A 24915-nucleotide genomic window follows, 5' to 3' on the forward strand; every position below is an offset into this window, starting at 1 on the left:
GGACCAGAGCTATGATTGCTTTGGCTCTTTATTTCACCCTCTGTGCTGAAAGTAAACACAGGATCAGTTGATATTTATAGCAGCCTCCACTGACTCTAATCCTGCCATGAGCAGAAAAATTATCTCCTCTTATCAAACATTTCAACCTTTTGCTTTCGAGAATTCATCCATTGACATCAGATGGATGAATTAGGGTTAGTTAACTAGTTGGTTAACTCACGTGAACAAGAAGGCGTCAAGATTATCCACAATTAAATCAGGACGCTGGTAATCAACACAAGACCAGAGGTGATCTTGGGGAATCATATCTTTACTGTAACTCTTCTCAGAACATCTGATAATGTAACAGACAACTGCTTTGTAATTTGTTTTATACAGTTGAATAAGCAAACACCTCATGTACTATGTTTTAACAGTTCACCTTTGTATTCAGGAAGGCAGTGATTGAACTATTTATTCAATCAATTTATTTGATGTCATTTTTCAAATTATGTATGGTTTCATTCCACTGCAGATGTCAAGCAGACATTTTTTGTAGTGAGAAAATAACTTTATAAGCTGCTCTCAGATGTTTTGCTGATATAAATGTAAATACCCACATTGTCGAAGCGTTGGTGATTCGATTTTATGTGCATCTAATGTTAAGCTTCTCTCACATCTTTGGCTCATTTGACTGGATTTAGAAATAATATCTAATCAGAAGTCAGTGTGTTTTTCCTTCTGATATGGCTACAAAAGGAAAGACGATAACCTTGGGAACAGGACTGTGTTAGTGTTTTAGAACTATCAGAGCTTAGTAGCAGAGTGGTGGGCAGAGGCAGTGTGATGAAGAGTGTCCTCTGACGTGAGGAGCAGCTATCAGCACTGTTGCCTGGGATAGCAGAGGACATATGAAGGAAATCAGATTAGATGCACACACATTACACTGGCAGAGCTCCGCAGTCATCTACAGACTTATGAGACACGCCGGCTCTCACTCATAATCTTCACGCTATCAATGTCTTGCACACACTTTTGTATTTAGGACAAATACTGTGTGATAATTGTCCATCAGACTGCTTTGAATCAAGTCACGAGGGAAGGTGTCTTTTGTGGGGGCCTGCTGTAGAACACTGGAGATTCGGACCACATAAATACTTGTTGGTGTGAACTTCATGGGTCAGAGAGGGAGGAGGAAGGAGCAGATTAGAGAGTTATCACCACAGGACTAAAGCTCAGCCCAGTTTCCTCCTGCTCTGTTTCACTGACCTAAAACCTTGTACTGCAGAGCCTGCTACTACATGAGCCAGTGCCTCAACACACCCGTACCAGAGTTAGAGTTTGTATCTGCTGGCTGTTATTTGTAGTGATGACTGTAAGAAAATTAAGACTATAAATAAGTCTCCTGGTGGAGCTTCTGGTTTGACAAAAGGCTGAGGTTTAAGACCCTGTTCTCTCAGATGGTTTTTTTTCTGAAGATACACACAATACAGTAAAACCATCCAGCTGCCAAGTATTACAGGTAGAAATTCTGCAGCTTCATTTAATTTAGTCAAGGGTCCTTGAGTAAACTAAAGATGTGTGATTTTCATTTCAGAACATTCATAAAACACAAGAAATAGATTTTGAGGGACTTCCATGAAGGACTTTCATTTTCTACGTGAGCTCTCCTCAGTGTAGGACTTAGCATCTGTCTTGATGAATGTGCGTTAGATCATTGTTGCTTCAGGAGGTTTTCTGTCTCTCTTTATGCTCGATGAATCCTGTTCATAATTTATTGAGTCTTGTGACGTTAAATGTCACCATTTTTAAACGATGACATTTTCTGGCCCAGTGGGAGAAGCCCCCCCACCCTCATTTACCCTGTACTTTTCACTCCTAATGAGATGCTATGGCGCTGTGGTTCAACTATAATTTAGGAGCTATTCACCATTGGGGAATCACTGCATTTCATTTAAAAGTGTTTAATTAAATTAAAATAAACTTAAGGCTGAGCTTTTTAGGAGCTGAGTTATTACGTTAATCCTCTAGAGTTGTAGAGATTCAATTTGGCATGAAAATGAATTTTATTTGACCACTTTTGTCTTCTTTCCCCCTCAGTTTGTGAAGTTTGCCAACATTGAAGAAGATACACCATCGTACCACCGTAGCTATGACTTCTTCGTGTCGCGTTTCAGTGAGATGTGCCACTCCAGCTACGAGGACCCTGACATCCGCACCAAGTGAGTGGACAGAGCTTCTGTTTTTACACCACTTCAGTGAGCCTTTTTATAGACTTTGTCTGTCACTGGAGACATTTTTAACTTCTTCTGAAGAAAATATAATCTGTCATGTCTGTTGTATGCTGAAAATAGACAATATAAACTGTTTGAAGAGTTAAATATAGCTTTGTACAATGAAAGCATACCAGTGAAATGCAGACAGGCAGGCTGAAAATTAGATAGATTACATCAGAATTATTGGCCCCTGTGAAATTTTTTAATCTCCCAAGTCCTGTTTGAACAGATAAATAATGTTTTAAATGCATCTTTTCCAAATATCCTAGATTATTTTGCAAGCTTACATGAATATACTTTGCACTCAGAAACAAAAAAAAAATTACCAGAATGGAAGTCATTAACCCCCTTAAGAACTGACCTTTTCTTTGGGCTAAAGCACAAGTCACTGTTGTGAAATCATATACAGTCAAACCTCGGTTTTCGAACGCTTCTGTTCTCGACCAAATCGGTTTTCGACCAGTAAATCCGAGAATTTTACGTCTCTGAACTCGACCAAAATTCGGCTCTCGACCAAACTGAAAGAAACTGAGCGTACCTGAACGCTCACTCGAATACCCAGGATGCTTCCTCCGTAGCGCATTCGTGTTCAAAGTTCGATAGGATATCTTTTATTAGAATAAAACACAGCGTCTATTTCTACCCTTTTTTATTTATGGTAAACAGTATACAGTGCAGTTTGTGGTGTAAACCGAAAAAAGCCGAGCGTACTGAACACGACTCATTTGGGAGCCGAGCGAACTCGAATGCCCAGGATGCTTCCTCTGTAGCGCATTCGTGTTCAAAGTTCAATAGGATATCTTTTATTAAAATAAAACACAGTGTCTATTTCTTCCCCTTTTTATTTATGGTAATCAGTATACAGTGGAGTTTATGGTGTAAAATAGTAAAAAAAACTTAGAAAAAGTTGGTTTTTAGACTTGGAACGGATTAAAATTATTTACAATAATTATAATGGGAAAAATAGTTTCGGATTTCGAACAACTCGCTTTTCGAACAGCCTTCTGGAACGGATTATGTTCGAAAACCGAGGGTTGACTGTACTTTGATTTTTTTAATGAACAGCATGTAATCAATCAAGTTAAGACTAACGGTTGTCCTACACTTAACACATGGTACGAAAAATATTAAGGGTTTGGGATGTCACTTGAGAAAGCATCACGCCTAAAACAAAAGAATTCAATTTAGACTTGAGCAAAAGAATTGTTGATGCTCACAAGGCTGAAGAAGAATATACATAGAGACACCTCCCCACAATTAAACGCAGTGGTGGGAATATCATGCTGTGGGAATGATTCAGTGTGTCTGGAACTTTGAATCCCATCAAGGTTGAAGAAATCATAAAGAAACCAGGTTATTTGAGGAGTATGAAAGAAAACCTCAGTCAATAGCAAAACTGGGTCTGGGTCGTGTCTTTGTCCTCCAACATGAGCTCAAACTGGTGAAGAGCTACATCCACAAAACCAAAGTGAAAGTTACTGACCAACCTGCAAATAACCCCGATTGAAATCCGTTGAAAATCTGTGTGATGCACTGAAAACCAGGGTCCATGCAAGAAGACCAACAAATCTGGAGGAGGTTTAAAGATTTGTCAGAGTGGACTGGGATTCCTCAGGAGGTGTGTCAGAGACTTGTTAAAAACTAAACAAACGACCGCATGCTGTTATCCACTGAAAGGGATGCACAATAAAGGTTTAGCATCACGGAGCTGATGATTTTGACCCTGGCAGTTTTTTGTTTTTTGTTAAATTATTTTGTTTCTGTATGCAAAGTACAATAATATAAGGATCCAAAATAGAACCAGGATGTTTGGAAAAGCCATGGAAGGCACTGTGATAGAAGATGGAAAAGCTGTGTTGGAAATTCATGAATCTGTTTAACAGAAGTTTTTAAAAATGTTTTCTCTTTAAATTTTATAGGGGGCTAATAATTTCGGCTTAAACTGTATAAATATTTCCTAAACATAATCCTCCATTTATAGATTCAATTACCATCAAATAATGTCCATCTGTGACCTGCAGGATACGCATGGCAGGAATCAAGGGCCTGCAGGGGGTGGTGAGGAAGACTGTGAATGATGAGCTGCAGGCCAACATCTGGGACCCTCAGCACATGGACAAGATTGTCCCCTCACTCCTATTCAACCTGCAGAGTGGAGAGCGTACAGAGAGGTTAGGACTTCATGGAATCCGTCAGCCTGTCTGTTTACCAGACGTGACAAATTTTTAATCAAAAGATGTTGAATGTGATGTATTCATGCGTTTTTTTCAGATAATGTAACGTATGAATATCCTAGCAGTTATTAACGTCACCTCTTACTTCCTCATGTGTTTCATGATGATCATTTTTGTAAGATAAAAATTACATAAATTGTAAATATATGCAATTTTTTTTCTTTTCTAAAAGAAGGAAAGAGGAAAAATCATTTGACTATTAGTTACTTTTTTGTCATTCATATGTAATGGTATTTTATTTGGTGTCATGTTTTTGTTGCATACAAAGCTATACCTTGACTGAAGCTAAAGACCAGTGTTAAATGTCATCTCAGAGGAAAAAGTCCAGGCCACATGAGAAAACTAATGACCTAAAATGCATCATTGTTGACTCGGCCACACAGTCCAGAACCAGAAGTGTTACGTCTGACTTCCGAGGTTTGCCCATAAGGCCAATTTCTCCTGGCTGTGCGTCAGCCATCGTCCACTTCATTCATCATCGTTTTCATCATTGCGTCAACCTGCTGACAGCTGTTTCCCTCATGCGCCTCTGTTTGCCCCCATCTGAGAGAGTGGGGATTTTTGAAAGAATAAGTTCAAAATCATGAAAAGAGGACAAGAAACGGTGCATTGACTGTAGAAACATCAGATCAGGCTCTGAAAGCTGGATGCTGCCAGCGTATGTGAAAGAGATATATAGAGCCTACGTCTCTTGGCAGTATTCCAGTTACTGATATTCACTGACGTCAATGCCGAATGTTAGGGGAGGAAAGGATGAGGCCATAGAGAGCACTGAAAACTGGTAGTGATAAGGGATGGAAATGAGGAAGATAATGGAATAGCAACACGTTGAGGGACAGAAACATACAAATCCACTGCGAGACAGAGATGTGTCTGCCTCTCACCAGCCGTGGAATCCACAGCAGTCACCACAAAGTCTAATTAAACTCACAGATGGTACCTTTTTCTCTACATTAATCCTTGTGGACATGTGCAAGTTCATTTAAAGATCAACTTCAGATACAGCGGAGCCCTCTGACAGTTGAGACTAATTTGGGTTTTTTGTTTCTGGAGATACTTAAATTATTCTCTAGTTCCTGTTCCATCAATAAACGATTGTTTGTAATGTAGGGTAAAATGGCTCTCAGGGGTTTCTTGGTCCACAGGAATTTTCCCCAGGCATTGCATCTGCAGAAAATTTGAGCTGAGATACTCAGCCGAGACACATTTTACACATTCTGTACATGCAAAGGCGTTCTCTGTTAAAGTGTGATATCAGCGGATATGAGTTCAGATCGCTGTAGCCAAGAAATATTTAGATGATGCTGAGATTTTCCCTTTTGTGGTGAGTCTTCAGATCTTTAGACAAAACTGCGACGGGAGGGTGGAAAGGAACCTGGAGAGAGGTGGACGATGTTTTAAACAAATATTACTGCAGTGTAAAGCAAGAAAAAAAAGATTTAACAACACAGGTGTTACCAAACAAAACTGTGCATCCATCCCGAAACTCCTCTGCAAGAAGATGGATGGATGAAACCGTGCAGACTGAAAGGCTTCTTTTGAGCAGTCACACTGTGGCCTGTAGTCTGTAAAATGAAGCCACCCTCTATTCACCCCACAGCATACATAGTACAACATGTCTTCAACCGCGGTTTCTCCAATCTGCAGGAGAAAATAAAATGACTTGTCTTTGTGATATTACCTTCTGAATGAAAAAATACAGGCTAGTTGAAAGAGAATATGATTTAAGATGTAAATTAACCCACCAATGAGAAGCTCAACATGAAGCCTTTTGTGACTGATTTAAGTTGCCCTTTTGAATGTGCAGCAGTATAATAATGCATGATTCATGTTTGTGTTCTTGTGGTTAAACCAGTGTACAAAGCCTCAATTTCTTGCTTTGATGTTTTAATTTTTGAAATGTGAGTGAAGTTGGAGGAGCTGCTCAGAAGCAGGAAGTCCATTTTCCTCTCCAGCAGCAGCAGGAAAGATGAAAGAGTTGCAGCTGATGAATAAGTAATGTCATCATTGGTGGACCACCCGAGGCTAGTCATGACCAAGTTAGATTCATGTTGGAGGTTTTAACTATGCATGAGAACAAAGAAGAACGGTAGAAACTGCCCCCACACACACTTGCTTACAGTTCAAACTTTGACACGAGCGCAGCCCCCCGGCAGTGGGATCCAGACGGCTGATACTCATGTGTGCGTAGACACAAGCCCTGGATTTCCTCTGCAGATCAACCGCAGCAGGACTTTCACCTCAGCATTGGAGGTTGACGCAGCAGTCTGGAGTGTTTTTGTGTGAAAAGAAAATTGAACCTTAATGGAACTGTTGTAGTTATTGAGTCTGATTGATTTCAACCTCTTTTGCTTCTGCTCTCATTCTCTGCCCCTCTCTCTCCCTTCCCACCCTGCCCTCCCCTCCCTTCGATCCTTTCTCCTTGCCTCATCCCTACTCTTTTCTCTGCTCTTTCCTTTTTACGCTTTCTCACCTGCATTTCTCTCCACCAGTCGCTCCCCCTCTCCGCTGCAGGCAGAGAAGGAGAAAGAAAGCCCGGTGGAGCTGACGGAGCGCTGCTTTAGGGAGCTCCTGGGACGAGCCGCCTATGGCAACATCAAGAACGCCGTCACACCAGTGCTGATGTAAGTGAGTCAGCCCCGCTAACTCTAAGCAGGGCGTCTATCCTCTTTTACAGATGGATGGTCGTCCTATTGATCAGTCCTGGTAGGATGATGTTTCTTATCACTGTTCAGCGTTTTTATCTGTGCACTTGTTGGACTAAGGTGTTGCAACAAGGTCAATGCAAGTGTACTTAGCTGCGTCTGATTACATGTGAGCACATGATTTACAAATGTCATATTTAAATTATGTGTTACTGCATTTATGTTGAGGCATGCACGTCACGAGGCAGTGATTTTAGCACACTGGTCATTGAAGAGTTCCTGCATGCTTCTATCTTTAACGTTAGTGATCATTTTCTTTTGGATGTCTCTGAGCCTGTGAAAACTGCTGCACATCTTATTTAGTTATCTGTCTTCTAATTTCCATCTGTCATCTTCCTCCATCTGCCTTTTTTTCCACTTCAGTTACCCTGTTGTTTTTAATCTTTGTCAGCCACTGTTTCACAACACTGAGTACCGCCTGTGTACAAGAAGACAAGTTTTTGCATTCTTCAGATTGATATAAAAACCCAAGCTAAATAGGCACTTTCTTGCCGAGTGATTTACCCAAAGTTTGCAGAATGTGTTTTTGTGGAAGTAGTTTGGCTTATGACATCTGACTTCCTAAACATATTTTTTCTGAGCAGGTTTGTTTTTGGAGATACTGAAACATGCTGGTCATGGAGCTGTCATCAAATGCATCCCATGTTGTCAGAGGATGATTAGGAGTGATGACGTGAATGAAGAGGCTGGTGGTGTCTCTGATTTGTTCACTCAGTCATGCTCAGCTGTCTTTGCAGTGGTCTGCACATGTACTTAGCATGGTCTGTGATTCATTGTGTGTTGTTGATTAGTTTTTGTAAAGTGTGTGAAGTACTTGATTTTCTGCTCATCCTTTAAACAACCTTCAGGGTGTTGTAGGCAACACATATGTTCCATTATTGCCTATGCCTTCTCATATTGAGCTGACTTTGTTGCAAATCCATCCATCGTTGCGGGTCGGGGGGTTGCTGTAACCTATATTAGCCGACTGGGGTCGTGAGGCAGGCTACACTCCAGGCATGACACCAGTGCACTGCGGAGCCACATGTAGTCAAACAACCACTCACGAAACACACACTCACACCAACAGGCAATTTGAAACCGGCCAATTTGCCTGAAGTGCATGTTTTTGGAGGTGGGATGTTGAATATCCATCTTTTCTATATTTGTGTCTTTGCATCCAACAGGAAGAGTGAGTGTTTTTGCCCCCATGAATATCTAGTAAATACACAGAGTAGTAAATCTAGGGGGTGTTTACGGTCAGTCTATCAGTGTCTGTTGATTTGTTTTAATGCAGAGTTGTTCTGAGTGAGACAGCATTTTCCATTTTCTTAGGGAGAATTGGCTTTCTTTGGAACACTTCATCTAGTTTGTTTTTCCAGTGAGACCAGTTCCATCTCTCAACACATTTATCTCCCTTTGTGTGCGTAATGATTCTGCATTTCAGTTTTGTAGCAATAATCATGTTTATGGATTTTTAATCACGATTATTAGTTGATTTGCTATTTTATTGAATATCATGTCAACACCCTGACCTCATGTTAAGAACACTCATGTTCGAGTGTCTCTGAAGTCTTAATGCGTTACTGCAGTACATTGGAATAGATGTTTAACTTTCAATCCAAATAAATACTTCCCTTTTTTTTTGTTAAGTTTCTGTCAGCATTGTTAGGGCCGATGTCTGGGGCTTTGAGAGCATTAAAATATTTTTCTTCTTTCTGTATCTCTGCTGGCTGTATATAATTGCATCTTCTGTGTTCCTCCCATCTTCCTCTCCTGTGTGTTTTCCCTCAGGCACTTAGATAACCACTCTCTATGGGAGGGGAAGACCTTTGCAGTGCGTTGCTTCAAAATCATCATGTACTCGATCCAGGTGAGTTATACAGGGCCGTCTCATCCACAAATACCTCATCCTCCCCTTCCTGTTTCATTTTGTTGACCAGCAGCACCCAAACAAAACATTTTATGGGTTTAAGAGCAAAAACGAAGGAAAAGAAAATAATATTTCAGGGTTGCTTTAATTCCTTTTAACCTGAGAAGTTTACATCAGTGACATTTCTCCTTTCAGATTGACATCATTCATTAACGTATTAATGCCTTCATTGTTAGTCCCAGCACTCTCACCTGGTAATCCAGCAGCTTCTGGGCCACCTGGATGCAAACAGCAAGAATTCGGCCACAGTGCGAGCTGGGATAGTGGAGGTCTTGCTGGAGGCAGCTGCCATCGCTGCCAGTGGCTCCGTAGGTGAGAGAACAGAAACAGTACATGCACACACACAGTACTCATATGCACAGTCTATGTAGGATTAGATGGATTTAAAAAAATATCAGATGTAGGCGAAGTAGGTATTTCTTTGTTGAACCAGTCTTTTTAATATTCTCTCTGTGTGTGTATGCAGGCCCCACTGTGCTGGAGGTGTTCAACACCTTGCTGCGGCAGCTCCGTCTGAGCGTGGACTACGAGTTGACCGGCTCCTATGATGGCAGCACCAACATCGGCACCAAGATCATCAAAGCTCATGAAGAGAGGCAGCTGCAGGAGGCAGTCATCAGGACCATTGGTGAGTCTGTGTGAGAGGGAGGCCTAACAGGGCAGCTTCCTGCACCGAGATTCATCTGTGGGCTTCTGTCTGTCCATTACTCCTACTCTGTCAGGATCTTTTGCCAACACTTTACCAACATACCAGAGGTCAGAGGTCATGCTCTTCATCATGGGCAAGATCCCCGTCCCTGGGGTTCACCCAGCTCTTCTCTCCTCAGGCTCTGGGTAAGTTGCTCTTAATTAGCAGATGATGTCTATGAACACACAACCCCATCTGGTCGTAGCTCACTGCTGCATGTGTGTATGCCATTCATCTTTCTTGTCCTATTCTGCAATCAATAGCAGAAATTAATCTGGTTTTAAAGTGTTTTCATGTCCGCGTTAATTATCTGCAGGCCTGAGGGTACCAGGATGATTCAAGTCATGTTACTAAAGTCCTTGGTCCAGGTATGTTTTTAATTTTGTGTTATTCTGATTAAATATAATGCAAGTACTTTTTTACTTTATATTTGTTAAATATCTGGGTGAGAAGCAGGAGATGGGTATTAGTTGTGAGACAGAGTTGATCTTCAGGCTGGTCCACTGAGGACTGTTTTTTTTTTTTTCTCTCTCTTTGTGAATGTACGTAATAGTCCTTCCAACTGTGTTCTGACAGTCATCTCAGTACAAGATGTGAATGAGGTCCAATCAGTCAAGTCACACTTCACTTCACTTCACACAGCTGTACCTTATAAATTTCAAATCAGTCTACAGAGCTTGACAAAATAATTTTCTGTTCTGTGTGTGTTTTGGCAGTACTCTCAGTCTGCCACCATCCTTTTCGCTAATTTAATTTAATTTCTCTGCATGGTCGCTCAGCAAGCCTAGTTTTTTTTATTACTCAGTCTATCAGTCTGTTTACATTTGAAACGGATCCCGTCAGTCCCGTCACCTCATTAGACTTCCAGAACCATAGATTTTCCTTTGTTTGATGTTTGCGTATTAAAAGTGCAAGAACCGTTAAGCCTGCTGTAGTTAGCAGGATTTATCCTCATGTTTTTGAAAGCCTGTAAATCACAAGTTGCTTCTGATGATCCATGTCTCAGGTGACGGCAGGTTTCCAGACCACCAACATGCTGACAGCACTGCCCAGCTCTTTCCTGGAACCACTGCTGTCTTTCTCTCTGACGGAGGATCCGGAGGTCCGACTGCTGGTGCTACAGATCCTTCTCAGTCTCATCGACAGGCACGAAAACACGCCCAAGTTCTCCAACATAAGGTGTGTTTGTTTTAATTACTATCTGAGAAGCAGCGTGCTAATATACAACTCACTGGTGAAGATGAGAGCCAGTGGTGCTGATGTTGTCAACGTATTATCTTGCATCCTTAAAAAAGGCTGTTTTCTTCTATGTAGGAGTGGAACTGTACTTTAGTGATGGCCTACATTAACGACGATGCTCTTTTCCATGCAGCATAATTTCAGACATCTCTGTGCTGAAAATCAAAGTTGATAAGTGCTCCAGACAGGACAACTTGTTCATGAAAAAGGTTGGATTTCTCAGAAACAGGGTAGTTAAATTCTAGAGATCACTGTATTTGGACTCACCTTGCTTCACATGCGTCTTTCTATCAGCACGGCCAGCAGCTGTACCGGCACATCTACCTGGGCTGCAAGGAGCAGAACAGCGGTCGGCAGCATTACGAGACCCTGTTTGCTCTGCTAGGTCTGATCAGTGTGGAGCTGGCCAACGAAGAGGTGGTGGTGGATCTCATCCGCCTGGCGCTTGCCTTGCAGGTACTGATGACTATTACCCATAATAATGATAACTAATAATCACTTTCAGACACATTTATGACAAAGAACAAATAAATAAAACCAGAACTAACTTTTTTGAAGATAGGTGTGAAGTGACTGAAAACAAAACCTAATTCAAAGAAAAATATAAATGACAATATAATGAGATGAGATTTTCCAAGACTCCTTAAATCTGAGTGCAGTTTCTGAATTGATGGTGTAACTGAAGACATTTTGTCGTTCGTGTTTCCCTTACAGGACCTGGCTCTGTCCACCGATGAGGCGCTGCCTGTTTTTAACCGCTGCGCTATTCATGCCCTCGCTGCCGCCTACCTCAACCTCATCTGCCAGCTCACCACAGTCCCAGCCTTCTGCCAGCACATACATGAGGTCTGGCTTTTTGTGTGACGCGCGCGCGCGCACGCACGCACGCACACACACACACACACAAAAACCTTTTATTGAACTACCTTTTTGGCTGCTCTTCAGGTAATTGAGGTGAGGCAGAAAACAAGTCCCTATCTTCTGCCTGAGAGTGTCTTCATTGATAATCCCAAGTACGTACCAGCCCCCTTAAGGTTTTTTTTCCCACAGATCAAACCAATATAACCTTTATTTTCACCCACAGTATTCTCCCTTTTTTCCTCAGGCTGCCCTCTTCACTGGAGAAAGTAGAAGGGGATGTTTTGTTCCTCCAGTCTAAGATCACTGAAGTCCTGGGTGGTAGTGGTTACAACACAGAGAGGCTGGGCACACCCTATGTTCCCCAGTATACTGGTAAGGGGCTCCACCAACACATCTCCGTTCACAGTGCTGAACTCTGTCAGTGTGTGACATTCTCACTGCTGAGAGTAAATAATGGCAAAATATTGATAAGATTTATCGACAGGTCAGTGTGGGACAACTTGGTCTGGGTCCTTCATTGATTCATGGATGAAAAAGTAGAGCTGAACTTCTCCTCTGGCACAAATGTAGATTTAGTGTCAGGTTGAAGGCCACCCCTTCAGGGCAGGTCCTGGGCTTGAGCCAGGATCGTTCAGTTGAAGGACAGTATTATTTAACATGTCTGAGCCAGTTCACTCTCATATTAATTTTCTAAATCATCTGAATTTATTTTATATTTTTATTTTCAACAAAAACATGAAGTCTGGCTTGATTTCAAAATTCATCAGGATTTTTTTGTCTTAAAAGAATAATATGTGTGTCCTCTGTCCAGATGAGGACCGTTTGTCTAAGAGAAAGAGTATTGGAGAGACTATCTCACTGCAGGTGGAAGTGGAGTCCAGAAACAGTCCGGAGAAAGAGGAGGTAAAGACAATAAGTATATACAATTAGAAGGACACATTTAGAACACAGATATTTATTGTTACCACTATTTTAATGCCTCCCTTGGAAACATATATAAATTTTCCTCGTTCTCTTCAGAGGACACCAGCAGAGGAGATAACATTTGAAACCCTGAAAAATGCCATTGGTATGTTCACTTATCCTCTATTTTTTATTTATATTATATATATTTTGTCTCTGCTTGAACATGAATGTAAATACTTGCTTTGGGAAGAATGTGTTTTGGTTGTGTGATCATTCATTCCAGTTGAAACCAAAGAAAAGAACATTTCGGGGTCTGTAATTTTGTCATAATATTGTTGAGCTGCATTGAAATTTATGATGGAAATGAGCAGCAAAAGAGTGGGTGCTTTAAAAAAAAAGGAAAATTAAGGGGAAAATGTGATCATATCATTTCTTCTTCGACGGAATAACTCAACTATTGTTTCCAGAGTGTAAACATGTAACAGACTGATGCTTAATGCGTCACATAAATTTGTATTTTTGTCTCCCCCCAGTGGACAGTGTTGGTATGGAGGAGCAGGAGAGGGAGCGGAGGAGACAAGTGGTGGAGAAGTTTCAGAAAGCTCCCTTTGAGGAGATAGCCGCCCACTGTGGTGCCAGGGTACAATAAAAACATTTTCTTCTTTTTTTCAAGCTTTTTCTCTATGCTCTTGTCTCACATGGTATTTATGATCCTTTTAGGCGACTTTACTGCAGAGCAAACTCAATCAGATCTTTGAGATCACAATCAGGTAAGAAATAGCGCTTCAGGATGTTTGCAATGAAAATTATTTAATAAGTAATTTTTAATAGGTCAATGGTGACATTTGGCTCCTTGAACCTTGAATTGCAGTTTGGCCTTTCGTTCCCATGACAACAGAAGCTTTGAAACTGTCTCCTGATTATTATTGAATACTCCACTGTTACTTTTGCAGTGTAAAGCGGCAAAGCTGTGCCAACACAACTCCACTTCAGACATGGGAATAGCATTTCCAGTATAATAGTAATGAACAGACAGAATCAAAATAATGGTCGACCCGCTGCTACATTTGTTAGTGCTCCTCTGTTAGCATGTAGAATAATGACCCCACTATATTGCCAGTTCCAACAAAATTACTTATGATTTTGCCTTTGCCTTTATCTTTTTCTTTGATTACTCGCCACGCTGGATAAGATAGGGTTCATACACAGTTGAGTTGATTTAGAAATTATCCATCACTAACTACTGAGCTCACATGGACACTACAGTGTTTTGAATTATTTCTGCAGAGGCATGAGCACGAGGATCATTTTCACTATGTCATTATATGAAAAACTATTTTTTTTAAAAACTGAGTAAATTTTCTTCATGTAGACGAGGCATGAGTGAATGACGTCAGGCTTTCTTCTCTTTCAGACCCCCGCCCAGTCCATCTGGAACCATTTCTTCAGGTTACGGCCAAAGTCAGGGCCGATCTGTCCCCGTCTATGAGATGAAGTTTCCTGACCTCTGTGTGTACTAGAGTCCACACGCAAGACAGGAAAGGGATTTTGGGTAGGGGAGGAAACAGGTCGTCACTGTCTATACATCTTGATTATGGAGTCCACAGGAGGGAAACCACAACTGTTTGAAGCCAACTAAAGAACAAGCCACTAATTAACTTATCTTCTTTCTGCCCAGTGATCACAACCAAAACAAGCGGGCTAGCTAACATCAGTAAATGCAAATTTATATTTCCCTCAGTTGTCTTTAAATGTCTATAGAAATTCAGCTGGCTGGATTTTCAAATTAGAAATTACCAAGAACTGTGAGGTATGAGTGATGAAGAGTTGTTGTTGAGGCGTTAGAATGAATCAATATGTTGCATGCTCTGTAAAGTGACTTTTGATCACGCTGAAATTCTTTTGACGTGTTTGTGACTGAAGGGGGTCCATACAACCCTCCATCGCACAATTGATCAATGTTGCTCGTTTATGTCATTTCATGTTTGATATGTTTTATTGTATTAATGCAGCACATACAGTTAATTGTGCATTTCTAAATTAAATATATATAGATGTGTGCAAAGCTATTAGCTGTCTACGACATCTCCTCCTCAGCTCTTAAACATGTTGGTCTGTGTTTAATGTATTACCAAATTTTTGCTTTGCCTTTTTAGTGTTAGCCAAAAGTGCTTTTTAATTTTATGACAGGCATTCATTTCCTGCAGCTAAGTTTCTGTTCTTATGTTTATTTTTAATGGACGTTAGCTGTAGATCTGTGTTCTACCCCCCCCCCCCCCCTTGTGAGTGTGCCTTACAGGTGACTCAAATAGAAGCATACAATAAAACATACACTGCACCACAGTTACATGCACAATAAACTTCTGAGATGTTTACCAGATCAAACACTGGAGGTTCATGAAGTATCTTTGATTTTTATTTTATTTTTTTTTACTTTCATATAAATGTGTACATAGAGAGAAATATCTAAATCTTTAAGCCAATGTACAGAGCAGGAGTGTTTTTGTTTGTATATATTGTATATTCTAATTTTAGACTGCGCTGATAGGTTCATAGATTAGTGAGGAAGCTACATAGTTCATATTCAGAAAAGTTTATTAAAATCTCAAAAGTTACACAAGTTACCAAGTAGGTGTGTTGCGGTATGAGCTCTGCTGACGTTTAAAGACCCCATCTGGTGGAAAAACCAAATCCAGGTTCAGCTTCATTCAGCTGCAGATCTTAGCATTGGTCACGTCCTGTAATGTTGTCTTCAGTCCTCAGTCTTTCTGGAATGAGTTTGCTCCATATGTGACGCTGCTGCTGCTGCAGTGCATGTCTGATTCAACAAGATTAAAAGCCATTTTTGTGTGCATGTTGTCACATACACACTCACAGGTAAATAAGTACAATGGCAATAACTTTTCAAGTCTGACTCGGCCCATCTGTTGGTAGCGCATCCTTCTGAATGTTTTAAACTGTACCTTCTGTTACTGTGGTTTTGTGATGCAACACACTGCCCCCCCCCCCACAACCACCACCACCACCACCCAGCTTGCTTCTATAAATTCACTGCATCACACTTTAAACATGTTGCTGCCATCTTAAAGTAGTCTGTCATGTCCCTGATTGTCAGGAGTTACAACCCAGTCTAGCGTTCACTTTAGTCATTTCTTTACAATATGATGTCCTCTGTGTGTGTATTGTTGGCCAGGTGTGAGTGTTTGTCTTTGTTCATGTGAACTTTCATGCAGGTGTGTCTTCATTCCCCACCATTTACATTCAGTGACTCTCCACCAGTGTATTCAGGAACAAGCTAAGAGCCATGCAGCTGGCTCGGCCTTCCAGTGACACCTTGTGAAAGTGTCCTCAGTGTCATAGACCTGTAAATCTACTGGTATGCTTGTCATTGTGTAGTGTAGTATTAACTGATGGTAATTGAATTTTTCTTTTTTTCATCCTGTCTAGTTGATGGATCCATTTTACAAAATAGTGCTGTAGGTCAAATCTATTCATTCTGTGAACTTTGCACTTTAAAACTGGATTACCTAGTGACAAAGGCAGCTTTTACATGGAGAAAATGCCTTATGATTGTCATAAATGACTTTGCATGCTAGTGATGTTGATATCTTGTACAATAAATTTGTCTGTACCCACAAAAGGTCTGATCTGTTTCTGATTGAAATCAAAATATTTCCTAATGTTTCTCTATTTGACTGTATTTACAGATTACTGTTAACCAGCTCCGTTGTGTTCCACAGAAGCACATTCTTGTTTGTGTCTTTGGTTTCCACTACATTTTTCAAATTCTGTATTCTCCATAGCTGTACAATTTACCTGCCTGTCACGACTATCCATTGTCTGATTGTTGCAGTGGAAATCTTCCTGATTTCTTCTACAAACCCATTTCCAAAAAAAAGTTGGGACACTGTGTAAAACGTAAATAAAAAGCAGTAAACGGTCATTTTCATATCACTGAAACCACACATGTAATCACAAATAGCACAAAGACAACATGTGGAAATAGAAAACTTTCATGTTGAATTTCCAAAGTGCTAGGCCATGGGTCATGTTCCGTCTTGTTCTTTACATGGGTTCTTAGGGACTAAAGATTTCAACAGCTCCAGAGTTCTGGCTCTCTGTCATATTGAAGATTTCAAAATGTTCAATAGTTGTCAGTTCTGGACTGCAGGCAGGTCAGTTTAGACCCCGGTCCCTTTTCTTATGGAGTCATGCTGTCCTGAATCCTGCAGACAGTGGTTTCATTGTCCTGAAAGGAGTATGGTTTATTATCAATGGTAATTAGTGATAAGCTCCACATTCCATGTCCTCTAATGTGTCCCTAAACCATCAACAATTTTTAGTTTTTGACCTGGGCGCTGAGAACAAGTTAGACCACCCCTCTGGGTGTAGCTGATATGGCGGCCAAAGGTACTGTTTATGTGTAATCTGATTGATTCAAAGATAATGCTTTTTAGTCCGTTTTTGACTGTCAAACACATTTTCACAACACAGTCTCCACTTTCAACGACTGCCTCAGACTTTCAACTGGGCTTGTTTTTCTATCCCCTCTTACTTAGAAAAGTTCCCACAAACATAACCAGCGTTGAAATAAGCCCACGTGGATGGAATATGTACATGGTAATTGTGACAACAAGAATACTTAGTCAAAATTCTGTGAAACTATTGAATCGAATTATTGAACTATTGATTGCAGCCCTGCCCCTACCCTAGCTACCGTTAACCTCTGGGACGAAGGAAACATCTGCTCACTGATGGAGCACAACACTGTAATCCATAAAGGAAATATGTTTTTACTGTCAAACATTAAGCTGAAACCCATCAGGATTCCCCACCACCATTAAACTTAAACGTGGTACAGAAAAATGTTTTGAATTTGTGTTCTCTATATAGTAGGCACCCAAATGATCTTCAGCTTGAAATACTTTTTGGAATATGAGTTCAAATCCATTTCCATTACTCATTAGTGTATCCTCTTAAAAGCCATTCCCCAGAAAGTGATTAACTCTGTTTATAGAACTGTGGACCTTTGAGATGGTCCAGGCTGCAGCTGTGTAATTTCTCTGCTCTGTTTGTGCCACTGAATGAATCTTGTTCATTTGGAACACTGTGAAAAATGTCTTTGCTTTTGTTTTGTTGAATAACAAGAGAAATGTGAGTACGGTATTTTTAACTTAGAGATTTGTGATGTTCTAGCCTTTCATCACTATTTGGGATGTTTTCATTGGTCCTTTGAGTTTAGTATTCTATTCTGAGCCTCATTGTTCAGAACATTCTGTTTTTAAGTCCCAAATATTAATATTAACACTTTGTTCTCCAAGTTTCCCCCTTGTAATATGTTTATTTTGCTGATATATTTTTATATTGTATTGCTGAGAGGTTATCGGCTCTGTCAACCAAGTATTTGAAAGTAGTTCAGGCTCCAGAAGTTTTGCAGTGGAAAGTTATTATGAGATCAGTTATTAAAAAATGGAGTTAAGAGTTCAAAAAGGAAAGATAAGTGATGAAGATTGAGGCAGTGTTGGAAAAAGAAGTGAAAAGGAGAAGAGTCAGTGATGTTAGAATTTGCACCCATTTTCACACGATTGTTCAGCTAAAGTTTAATTGAAAAGACCCAATGTTTTGTTTTTGTTTTTGTTTTTGCATTGTTTGATTCAGTTGATGGTTTCACGACCATCATTCTTTTTATAATCAGCTATAATTTGGACCACAGAGTGCCTGAAATGGAGAAAAAATATTATTCATATACTGTATATCCCAGGGTGCTTTGAGACCTCTTCAAATTGCTTGTTATTTTCATACCTGCTGCCCAAACCTACCACAGCACCCGGAGTTCATTAATTTAGATGAAGAAAGTAGCAAATCTTCACCCGTGTGGGGCTGGATAACATTTACAGTTTCTGTCTGAAAAATGACTGTCCTGTCTCAGCAGAGTCGCCATTGCACTGATTTATACATCACAGGTTCTGGGCGTACAAACAGTACTGTACATAAACCTCCACTGGTGATGAGAACAACCGCACAAATGAAACTATGAGCTGAAAGGAAAATTAAGTTGCAGCAGAACTCTCTCCAAAACAGAAGGGTTTCTTACAATATTAATATGGTTTGCAGGTTCAAATGTTCACAAAATCATTTCTAAGTGGGGATTCATTTTATCTTTTGTTAGTAAATAGAAGGTTTTGATTTTTAAATTGTCCTACATGATATGACTTCTTCCAGCACTTCCAGCCGTTGTGTGTTCCTTTTGCCCACCCACTTCAGACATATGGTCTTCATTAGCCAGAACCACATGAATCTAATGTTGTTGGAATTAAACATGTCTCTGCACTAAAAGTAATCTGGATTATTATTATTTAATTTTTTTTAAATCAGTAGATTAAGAAATGAACTCAATTTTTTTAAAATTAATTTAATGTGCACTCTGGACAAGTTGCCAATTCAACACTACAATTCAACATCTATACCTAAATTTCCCAGTTTGGGATAAATAAAGTCTATCTATCTATCTATCTATCTATCTATCTATCTATCTATCTATCTATCTATCTATCTATCTATCTATCTATCTATCTATCTATCTATCTATCTATCTATCTATCTGGGACCTTCTGTCTGTGAGGTAACATTTAGAGTTCATAACTTCATTGAAACGGTTTTTCATCAAAGATGATAACATTATGTCATTTTTCCAAACAATGTGTTTCCTCTGAATAATTTACTCAGACATCAACCCAGAGACGGATTCCAGACTGTCTAAATATGCGCAAGGCTTTCGCCAAAAACAAATCACACATAATGGTTGATTTTTATCTGGGTGACCTTTGCCGTTCCCTTTTCCTCAGCCACATTCAATTTAAGTATAAGAAGTGGTAATGAGAACAGAGTACTCTGTGCTGCTTCACATGACAAGAACTAAAAGAAGGGCTGCTTTCATCAAGGAGCAGCGACAGAAAACACAATTCAGTCATCACTGACATTTTTGGGGTTTATGATGTTTGCTTATCATTTCATAGGTTCAACCAGGGCCCCCCTCAGCACCCCCTATCACCCTCCACCCTCGCAACCGCAGCAGCAGCTCACCCCTATCCCATGGCCTCCTTCCCCTCTCCACAGCAGCAAAGTGGCCCCTCTCCATCTTGGGCTGTGGCTGGACAACAAGCTGGACAGGACCAGCAACGCGAGGCAACTATACAAGAAAGCACAGAGCAGGATGTACTTTCTGAGGAGGCTGAGGGCATTCAACGTCTGCAGGAAGCTCCTGTGGATGTTCTATCAGTCTGTGGTCGCCAGCTTCCTGTCGTTCACTGTGGTGTGTTGGGGAGGGAGTGTGACCAAGGCGGATCTCTCCAGGCTGGAGAAGCTGATCAGGCGGGCCAGCTCAGTGGTCGGGATGAAGCTGGACCCTCTGGCAACGGTGGCAGAGAAGAGAACCTTGGACAAGCTGCTGGACATCATGGACAATGTCAGCCACCCTCTACACACCGTTACCAATAACCAGAGAAGCCTGAGCAGCCAGAGGCTGTGTCTCCCAACATGCAGGACAAACAGACTTAGGAACTCCTTCATCCTTTGAGCCATTAAACTGCTCAACTCCTCTATGGGGGAGGTGAAGAAGAAGAAAGTCCACACGAGAGCTGAAGGATGACACAAACAATGCACCAAAAACAATGCAAACACTATAGACATTTCACTCTACCCATATTTAACCAGGCCTCTTTGTTTTATTTCTTTTTTTTTCTATACCTATTTATGATTTTCTTTTGTATATTCTTGATGGATTATTTATTAATCTTTCTATTTGGTGTCGTACTACTTTCTATTTACTGGTGCTTTCTGTGTGCTTTTTCTGTGTTTTGTGTACTCACTGTGCTGTGTGTGACGGAGAAATTAATTTCCCTGACGAAACCTCCTTAAGGGATAAATAAAGTTATACTCTACTCATTAATCTTGTTTTTTCAAGGTTGGGATGAAGCAAGAGGAACAGACACTCAAAGCTGGGGAACTACGGCATTGAAAGCAACATCACAGTTTTAATGATAATTAAATAATAATTGCCTGGCTGACGTCAGTAAGTAAATAGGCCTATATATTAAATTATGGAAAAACAATAATACACATGAATGAATGTAAGCCAGCGGGTAGTAATGTTGCCGCACAGCAAGAATGCTCTGGGTTCAATTTCTATGCAGAGGTAGTATGTCGTGTCTCTCCAGGTTCTCCAGCTTTCTCCAAAAACATGCAGTTAGGGTGAAAAGATCTTTCCAAAGTCAGCTGGGATATGCTTCAGCGTAACACGTGACCTGAAAAGTGGATTACGGTCTCTGATCTACACGAAAATGGATGGATGTTTCAAAATCACAATAATCTTCCAATTTACAAGTACAATTAAAAACCTTTATATTTAGATTAGGGTTACAAGGAGTTAGAGGGGGTTGGGTTAGAAGGGGTTAGAAGTTGACCCATGTCTGTCACTGTGTCTGTTACCCTGTAGCTGCAAGAGGGCACAAGCCAGTGTCTTATTGTGCTGGTTGCAAGCCCGGATGAATACAGAGGGTTGTGTCAGGAAGGGCATCTGACGTCAAACATTTACCAAACCAAACATGCAAATCAAAACTATGACTTTCATACCGGATCGGTCGAGGCCCTGGTTAACAACGACCTTCATCGGTGTTGTTCACCTACAGGATGCCGGTGGAAATTGGACTACTGTTGGTCGAAGTAGGATAGGAGGAAAGTGTGGAAGAGAGAGAAGAGGAATGCCAAGAGTATAGGACCGAGAGTAGGGATGTTGAATATTGGAACTATGACAGGAAAAGGTAGAGAGTTGGTTGGCACGATGCTGAGAAGGTAGGTAGACATACTGTGTGTCCTGGAGATGAGGTGGAAAGGTAGCAAGGCTAGAAGTTTAGGAGCAGGGTTCAAATTGTTCTATCATGGTGTAGATGGGAAGATAAATGGAGTTATCTATAAGGAGGAGTTTGTTAAGAATGTCCTGGAGGTAAAAAGAGTGTCGGATAGAGAGATGAGTCTGAAGCTAGAAATAGAAGGTGTGATGTTCAACGTTGTTAGTGGGTATGCTCCACAGGTAGAATGTGAGCTGGAGGAGAAGGAGAAATTCTGGTCGGACTTTGATGAATTGATGCAGAGCATACCAAGAAGTGAGAGAGTTGTCATTGGTGCAAACTTCAGTGGACATGTTGGTGCAGGAAACAGAGGTGATGAGGAGGTGATGGGCAGGTTTGGTATCCAGGAGAGGAACGCAGAAGGACAGATGGTAGTTGACTTTGCAAAAAGGATGGAAATGGCTGTAGTGAATACTTTCTTCCAGAAGAGGCAGGAACATAGAGTGACCTATAAGAGTGGTGGTAGGGGCAAACAGGTAGACTACATCTTGTGTCGACGATGTAATCTGAAGGAGATCAGTGACTGCAAAGTAGTGGTAGGTGAGAGTGTAGCCAAACAGCATAGGATGGTGGTGTGTAGGATGACTCTGGTGGTGAGGAACATGAAGAGGGCAAAGGCAGAGCAGAAGACGAAATGGTGGAAGATGAAAAAGGAAGAGTGTTGCATGACTTTTAGGAGGGAGTTAAGACAGGCTCTGGGTGGTCAGGAGGTGCTTCCAGATGACTGGACAACTACTGCTAATATAATTATGGAGACAGGTAGGAGAGTACTTGGTGTGTCATCTGGAAGGAAAGGAGACTTGGTGGTGGAATGAGGAGGTACAGGAGTGTATACAGAGAAAGAGGTTAGCTAAGAGGAAGTGGGACACTGAGAGGACTGAGGAGAGTAGACAGGAGTACAGGGAGATGCAGCGTAAAGCGAAGGTAGAGGTAGCAAAGGCAAAAACAAGGGGCTCATGATGACTTGTATGCTAGGTTGGACAGTAAGGAGGGAGAGACTGATCTATACAGGTTGGCAAGACAGAGTGATAGAGATGGGAAGGACATGCAGCAGGTTAGGGTGATTAAGGATAGGGACGGAAGTCTATTGACAGGCGCTAGTAGTGTGATGGGAAGCTGGAAAGAGTAGTTTGAAGAGTTGATGAATGTAGAAAATGAGAGGAACGGCAGTCGGTCCTGATGATATACCTGTAGAGGTATGGAAGTGTCTAGGAGAGGTGGCAGTAGAGTTTCTGACTGGGTTATTCAACAGAATCTTAAATAGTGAGAAGATGCCTGAGGAATGGAGGAGAAGTGTGCTGGTGCCCATTTTTAAGAACAAGGGAGATGTGCAGAGTTGTGGCAACTACAGAGGAATAAAGCTGATGAGCCATACAATGAAGTTATGGGAAAGAGAAGTTGAAGCTAGACTAAGGGCAGAAGTGAGCACATGTGATCAGCAAGTACGGTTTCATGCCAAAAAAGAGTACTACAGATGTATTATTTCCTTTGAGAATGTTGGTAGAGAAGTACAGAGAAGGCCAGAGGGAGCTGCATTGTGTTTTTGTAGATCTGGAGAAAACTTATGACAGGGTGCCCAGAGAGGAACTGTGGTATTGTATGAGAAAGTCTGGAGTGGCAGAGAAGTATGTTAGAGCGGTGCAGGACATGTATGAGGACTGTGAGCAGGGCTTGAAATTAACTTTTTTTCTTGGTAGCACTTGTGCTCCCAAATTTAGAGGTTAGTAGCACCAGCAAAGACTTTAGGAGCACCTACCCAAAAGCAAGGCAGTGACGGAGTGATAGAGACTGCTCCGTCCATCTCCGTTCCGTGCGCCTCTCTCCCTCTCCCAGGAGTGCAGCCGCAGCCGCACACTCGTTGTTTCCTGGCAGGACCGCGGTCCTGCTCAGACTGTTTCACACACATTCTCCGGCAGGTCCACACTCACGTGTCCGCATCAAACAAACTTTCGTGGTAGTGCGTTCGAGGGTGCACACTCGGCGCCTACGTGTTTTCCCCACATCCACATAAAACTGTATGAGAGACGCTCACCTGAGGATGATGCGTTGGTCCACCTCGGGGTCAGGGGCCAAACCGAGGCACTACCTAGGTGTGGCTTAAATAGCGCATTGTGGCGCTATTTAAGGCCAGCCTGGTACCTGAACTGAACCATTTTGGTTATTATTGGATCATTTTGCCCTCAGCTCGGACTTCAGGAGATAATTCTGCGCAAAAGATCTGTGCTTTGTTTCATAGTGGAGCTTCATGTTACCACTTTTAATTCATGCTACGTGTTCAGACCATGTGAGGTAAAATGGTTTTGAACTGTGTGACTGAGGAATAAACATAAATTTCGTCCACTCATTGTTAACCAGCAGTTTTCCTCGTTAACCTCCCTTCATTTGGAGCTATGCTGTCTCCCTTCGCTGTGCTCAGCTGTAGCGGTAAACTCACAACAGTAGCGGCAGCGAGCTGTCTCACTTCCTGGTACGCTGACTGCGCAGGGTAGACAAACGATCTGATTGGTTGAACTGAGTGGAGCTATTACCGGATTAACTGGAGGAGCAGCGCCCGCCGTCTATAGCCGCGAACTAAAAGTAAAAATGCGCCAAGAAAATCTACTCTCATGAATTTATCATGGAGTGGTCACGGGTCCGGACAGAACAATCACGCGGTCCGGATCCAGACCGCCGTCCGCCATTCGGTGACCCCTGCTCTATGGAGAGAGAGAAGGAGTGAGAGAGAAGAGGAAAAAAATATTGCACCAGATTTTTTTCCCTAGTCGCACCGGTGCTCCCAAATATATTTAATAGTCGCACTGATAAAAATTTGGGCGCATATGCGACCACAATGGTCGCAATTTCGAGCACTGACTATAAGACAGTGGTGAGGTGTGCTGTAGGTGTGACAGAGGAGTTCAAGGTGGAGGTGGGACTGCATCAGGGATCAGCCCTGACCCCTTCTTGTTCGCTATGGTGATGGACAGGCTGACAGACGAGGTTAGACAGGAATCTCCATGGACTATGATGTTTGCAGATGACATTGTGATCTGCAGTGAGAGCAGGGAACAGGTGGAGGAGAAGCCAGAGAGGTGGAGATTTGTTTTGGAAAGGAGAGGAATGAAGGTTAGCCGCAGTAAGACAGAATACATGTGTGTGAATGAGAGGGACCCAAGTGGAAGGGTGAGGTTAGAGGGAGAAGAGATCAAGAAGGTGGAGGATTTTAAGTA

General features: G+C 41.5%; 1 protein-coding gene across 2 annotated transcripts in view; it reads left to right on the forward strand.

The window, feature by feature from the left end:
* LOC137613188 (protein EFR3 homolog B) overlaps window positions 1–16455 on the forward strand; it is a 28939-nt gene extending 12484 nt beyond the window's left edge. For both annotated transcript variants that reach the window (XM_068342168.1, XM_068342169.1), the window contains 19 exons: window positions 2080–2201; window positions 4277–4426; window positions 6982–7113; window positions 8968–9046; window positions 9283–9418; window positions 9573–9734; window positions 9829–9940; window positions 10111–10162; window positions 10801–10973; window positions 11167–11242; window positions 11328–11489; window positions 11748–11879; window positions 11979–12046; window positions 12139–12266; window positions 12706–12797; window positions 12915–12963; window positions 13334–13440; window positions 13521–13570; window positions 14215–16455. In XM_068342168.1, coding sequence (XP_068198269.1) covers window positions 2080–2201; window positions 4277–4426; window positions 6982–7113; window positions 8968–9046; window positions 9283–9418; window positions 9573–9734; window positions 9829–9940; window positions 10111–10162; window positions 10801–10973; window positions 11167–11242; window positions 11328–11489; window positions 11748–11879; window positions 11979–12046; window positions 12139–12266; window positions 12706–12797; window positions 12915–12963; window positions 13334–13440; window positions 13521–13570; window positions 14215–14320 — 2088 coding nt within the window. In that variant the 3' untranslated portion in view covers window positions 14321–16455. The remainder of the gene's footprint in view (window positions 1–2079; window positions 2202–4276; window positions 4427–6981; window positions 7114–8967; window positions 9047–9282; window positions 9419–9572; window positions 9735–9828; window positions 9941–10110; window positions 10163–10800; window positions 10974–11166; window positions 11243–11327; window positions 11490–11747; window positions 11880–11978; window positions 12047–12138; window positions 12267–12705; window positions 12798–12914; window positions 12964–13333; window positions 13441–13520; window positions 13571–14214) is intronic.
* The last annotated feature ends 8460 nt before the right edge of the window (window positions 16456–24915 follow it).

The sequence above is a fragment of the Antennarius striatus genome, chromosome 19 (genome assembly GCF_040054535.1).
Source record: "Antennarius striatus isolate MH-2024 chromosome 19, ASM4005453v1, whole genome shotgun sequence".
In the NCBI taxonomy this organism is placed as follows: Eukaryota; Metazoa; Chordata; class Actinopteri; order Lophiiformes; family Antennariidae; genus Antennarius; species Antennarius striatus.